At 29.1% G+C, this 5,112-nt stretch overlaps 1 protein-coding gene across 1 annotated transcript; it reads left to right on the forward strand.

Annotated features, from left to right (window-relative positions):
• The first annotated feature begins 615 nt into the window (after positions 1 to 615).
• Positions 616 to 4,764, forward strand: LOC136970103 (5-hydroxytryptamine receptor 4-like). Its single transcript, XM_067264481.1, has 2 exons — positions 616 to 821; positions 2,847 to 4,764. Exon 2 carries the CDS (start codon positions 2,847 to 2,849, stop codon positions 4,638 to 4,640), a length of 1,794 nt encoding a protein of 597 aa, XP_067120582.1. The 5' UTR covers positions 616 to 821; the 3' UTR covers positions 4,641 to 4,764.
• The last annotated feature ends 348 nt before the right edge of the window (positions 4,765 to 5,112 follow it).

Raw genomic sequence — 5,112 nt, forward strand, 5'->3', positions numbered from 1 at the left:
ACTTTTTAAATACTTTTACAGCAAGAACAAGAGAAAGAGCACTATCATCGAGCTAACATGTGTATGTACTGGTACATATATATAGTCGGTCACTAATTAAAACTAATTATTTTTAAACTAGTATAACTCCTAAATACAAATTCAATAAAGTTACTGTTGTAAACAATTTCCTAATAAAGTACAATTGTTGTTTAAAAGTGAATACAGCACACACTACAACACAATTTTATATTTAATACGAAATTATAACTAACGCAATTACATTTCTGTAGAAAATATAAATGAAACAAGCGCGTAAAACTAAAATAAAACATCAATAAAGGCAGTATTATGACATAAAAAGATACCGAAAAGTGTTTTTATAACACACAAATTGCCGTCTTCTTCTTCTTCAAGTAGCGCTCATCTTTAACCTAGTTTTAATCCGCTTTCAGGAACAAAAAGTAAAGGAGAAATTATCAATGTTTTATCAAGAAATATTTATAAACATTTCTAGAGTTTAAATGTATAAAAATAAAAGTAAAAAAATCCAATCCAATCTTAAAAGTAGACACGCTATCAAACTACAAGTCGGTCTCTTTACTGAAGCGACATCATTCGGCCCGACAAACGACGGAGGCTCCCTCTAGTATTACCGTTCGATATAAACACGTGGATACAGTCACGTTGTGTCTTCAGCTTCTTTCGGTAACCATAGAAACTAGCCGGGCTCTATAACTAAGATATAAAAGCTGGTAACGCAACAGAGAAAGGAGACACTAGGAAAACACGAGACGTGTGTTAATATCGTCTTGGACTAACAATATGGAAGCAACATATAAGTGAGTTTCTATATACTACTTTTCTATTGTCATAAAACAATTAATTGATTATATATATATAATATATATATATATATAATATATAACAATAATAATAATAATACAAATATTTATAGAGTTATTGTATATGGAATTTTGAGCATTTCTGTAGTTAAAAATTGTCATTTTTGAATTATTTTTCGAAGCGCATTCACAGAAAATTTTGCTTTAAATGTTTAGTTTCCTTCTTTATAAAACTCACTCTCTGGAGACTTAATGGAATCGGTTGTTAATTTAGATCAATAGGCAATTTAACTTATGACGTCAAGACTTCATACACCTGTGAACACCAGAAAAAATGAAGGAAACACTGTTCTGGTGTGACGTTTCTTAGAAATAATAACGAATCACTTGTTTCAAATACATTAGTGTGGATATTTATAGTATTTTTAGTGCTCTTTACTTGATCTAGTGTCATTATTTCTTCATTCACGTACGTGTCTGTACGTGATTTTTCTTTTTTTAAAAATATTTTAATTATAAAATGCAAAATCAAGTTTATAAATATTATAATAATCTTTAGATTTTTAATTTGCTTTTTTGCCATGTATAATGTGCGGGAGTCTTCTGTAATATCTTGTGTTAAGTCTTGTATCAGATTTCATTCCAAGGACATTCTCGGATAGTAAAATGATAGTAAAATATGAAATTGCATATCCTTAACAAAGGACAATTTATAAATATAAATTCAGGGTTTTATAACGAAAAAATTTAATATTAGTTTTATTTGATCATTTCTTTTGCTTGTTTTAGATGATTAATTTTGCATCGTAACGTTTGTGTAGATGTAATACAACTTTTTGAGTAGACAGAATTTAAAGAAAGGGCGTATTTTTTACAGTTTAAATCAATATTTTTAAAAGAATTTTTTTAGAATTAATTCCTAAAAAATTTAATAATCCATCGACACTAATGCGCTTTAATTCGTTCCAAAATTACGCCAAATTATTAAGTAATATTTACGTAATTTTTACTATTTTTATAATGTTTATTATGTATATATATTTTTTATGATAAAAAATTTATTTAAAAATTTGCAATAGAATAAATGAAATCTGTACTTGACCCACTTTTCTTTTATCTCAAGTAAAAATTTTCCATTTATCAAAGAGTGCATTCTTATTTAAACCTTTAATATTAAAAAAATATTTTACGAATTTCTCAATAAAATATTTGTTTCTTTTACTTCGAAATTTTATACAATTTTCCTTGTTGCATCTATATTCCTGCAACATTTACCTGTGTATCTACTCTTTCTCTTTGGATCGATGTTGCAGGTAAAGCCACATCCAGGAGCTACCTCAACAGGGGCACTATCACTTGAAAAAATTAAATTTCTCGTTAATAAAATTACTTATTATTAAAAATATTTTAGTATTAGAATATTTATAATCTATTCTAAGTTTTTACAATATATTCTCGTGCATAAAACCTTTTTATATTAAAAAAAATTTTTTTTGTTTCATGTTTCTTGCATAAGAATACGTTGATCTCATTGCACTGTTTTTATTTTCATATATTTAAAATAAATATTATTATAAAAACATTGCTATTTCAAATTTGAATGTCTGAAAAATATTCTAAAACGTCATTTTTAATAAATCGTTCAGAAAGTTGTTTTTTTAAATCGATTTATATCCAAAAAATCCAATCATTAAATGATGCTCTTAGGGAGTCTGTTATAAAATGTTGTCTTTTGAATATATTTTCTGGATAATATCACGTATAAATATTAATAAAGAGAATTTATTTTTGTTTTAAAAAATTTACTTTCTTTTATTTATTCACGCCTACATCCTGTAACAATTTAAAATCTTTTATAGTCTCTTAAGTAGATTAATCATTGTTCTTAAGGTCCATTAATCATTAACAGCGCATTAATTATCGTTTAATGTTAAAAAATAATTGAATTTTATAGCTTCTTACTTATATTTCGATCTAAGAAGATCTTTCGTTAATTTTATATCTTTCTTTTTAATCCTTTAGATGAATTTTAGAAGAATGGAAAGCCAAGAATTCAAAGAAGTTTTTAATGGTACAAGTGCATATTCTGAAGTCATATCTGATGATTCTGCCAATTTACCAGATGATTTAAGTCCTTCTAGTGCATCCTTGTTACAAGAAGCGATCGTGACTTTATTGACATTGCTTCTACTGTCTGGAATTCTTACAAACAGTATTTTCTTCTTAGTATTTTATAGTCAAGCTAAACTTAGATCATTTTCGAATCGTTTCGTTCTGTGTCTATGTACTTCTCACTTATTGCAATCAATTTTAGTAACACCTTTCACATTAACTTCAGTGATTAATCAAAGTTGGGTTTTCGGAGAAGTATGGTGTCAAGTTAATGGTATGGCATCACTATTTGTAACAATGGCATCCGTTCTTTCGTTGCTGATGATTGCTATCGATCGAAATTATGCAGTTAATAGCCCACTTCACTATTCGCGAACTGTTACAAAATCCAGGACCTCTATATTAATCCTTTCTATATGGACGTTTTCATTCTTATCTTCTATCCCACCGTTATGTGGAATTGGAAGGATACAGTACCGCCCAGAATGGTTTACCTGTACTATATTATGGACTGATAATGATAAATATACAGCGTTATATTCGGTATATCTTCTAACATTTGGCTTCTTAATCCCATTCCTTACCATGGCTTGTATCTATGTATCTATGTACAGAGCAGCAAAGAATAATAGCGCAAGAGCTCGTAAGCATAGTCTCACTAGCAGTTGTAAGCAAGCCATAATCAGCACCCCTAAGAAGTCTTCAACCAGAAGAAGAAGTTCTTGTGGTAGCCAATCTTCGCTCTTTGGAGAAGAATGGAAAGCTGCAAAAACTGGACTCTTTGTTGTATTATCCTTTATTCTATGCTGGCTGCCAATGTTTTCTGTTATATTAACAGAAACTTTTACGGATTATGGATCTCAACTGCCACAATGGATAACCTCCACGGCCATCTTGCTCTCATCTAGTGCATGCATCATTAATCCTTATCTATATGTGTATAGAAACAAATCGACTAGGAGCCAACTAAAAAAGATGCTTCATCTCTGCTCGAAGGAGAAAAAAAATCGGAGTTCTTTATACGCACAAAATAGAAGACTATTCGTTCCATCCATACCTTCATCTACATTTAAAGTCCCAATCGAAACAACGTGTATCTCACCATGGCCTAGCTTTACTATTTACGGAAGAAAGTCTGAACAAATGTCTTGCATTACTTCTCCTATCGAAAAAAATCCTCAACACTCTCTCGAACAAGGCATTCTTAACAACAATCTTCTAAACGCTATGGACTTAGATGTATCAACACTTAAATCTTCTAATAGAATGATGATTTTCAAACTCAGATGTAATGCAAAGAATAAAAAAGAATCTATAGAAGAAGCTGATCCTAACTCCCAGTCAGCAAAGAAAAACGAAAGTACAAAAATGACTCTGTCACGAACAAAATCTATGACTGTTTTTGGAAATTTACTCCCTCAGGAAGTTATCTCTCAAGAGGGGGGTCAAAGGAGAAAATCTTTTGTAATGACACGTTACAGAGTTCAAGGTTCAGATGAAACGAATTCCACTTCTATCGAATCTCAAGATTCAATTCCATCTACAAATGTAGTATCCGATCTATCAGGGAAAGAAAGGAGAATATTATATCGTCAATGGAACAGATCAGGATCCGAAGACGCAGGCTACATTAGTCGAAGAAGCAGCATTTGTTCCATTGTCAGCAGTGATTCTGATAACTTGGGAAAAATCCTGGAGCTTTAAATTAAAAATTTATTAATTCTTAACTTGTAATTTATATTTTGTGATCTTGAAAAAAAATGTTTTCCTCATAAAGTATTGTACAAAGTTTTAAAATTATATTAAAAATAAAATTTACGCTTTTAAATTTGTTTTATTGCGTAATTTATTTTGATACTTGAAACAACTTTAATACAGTTTAATAGTTTAATCAAGATTGTTACTGAAAGTACATTTTACTAATTTTAAATTATATTTTAATTAAAATATAAAAATAAAACGTAAAAAAATTATTTAAAAAAGTAAAAAAAATTAAAATAATTTCATAAACATAAGCAGTCCTCCGTATACGCGTAAGATAAAAACATCTTAGCGCTATTCGGTCGATTAAAATTTACAATAAGCGAATGAAGTTCGATATTTGAAAGAATCCCGCCCATTTCTATTTCGTTAACCAATTATCTTTAATTTAATTAATTATTTAGACAGTAAATTA

Source organism: Centruroides vittatus, unplaced genomic scaffold, assembly GCF_030686945.1.
Source record: "Centruroides vittatus isolate TY-2023 unplaced genomic scaffold, ASM3068694v2 contig_19, whole genome shotgun sequence".
Taxonomy (NCBI): domain Eukaryota; kingdom Metazoa; phylum Arthropoda; class Arachnida; order Scorpiones; family Buthidae; genus Centruroides; species Centruroides vittatus.

Excerpts from the sequence above, each read along its gene's own strand:
- LOC136970103 (XM_067264481.1), top strand. The coding sequence starts at position 2,847 with ATGAATTTTAGAAGAATGGAAAGCCAAGAATTCAAAGAAGTTTTTAAT.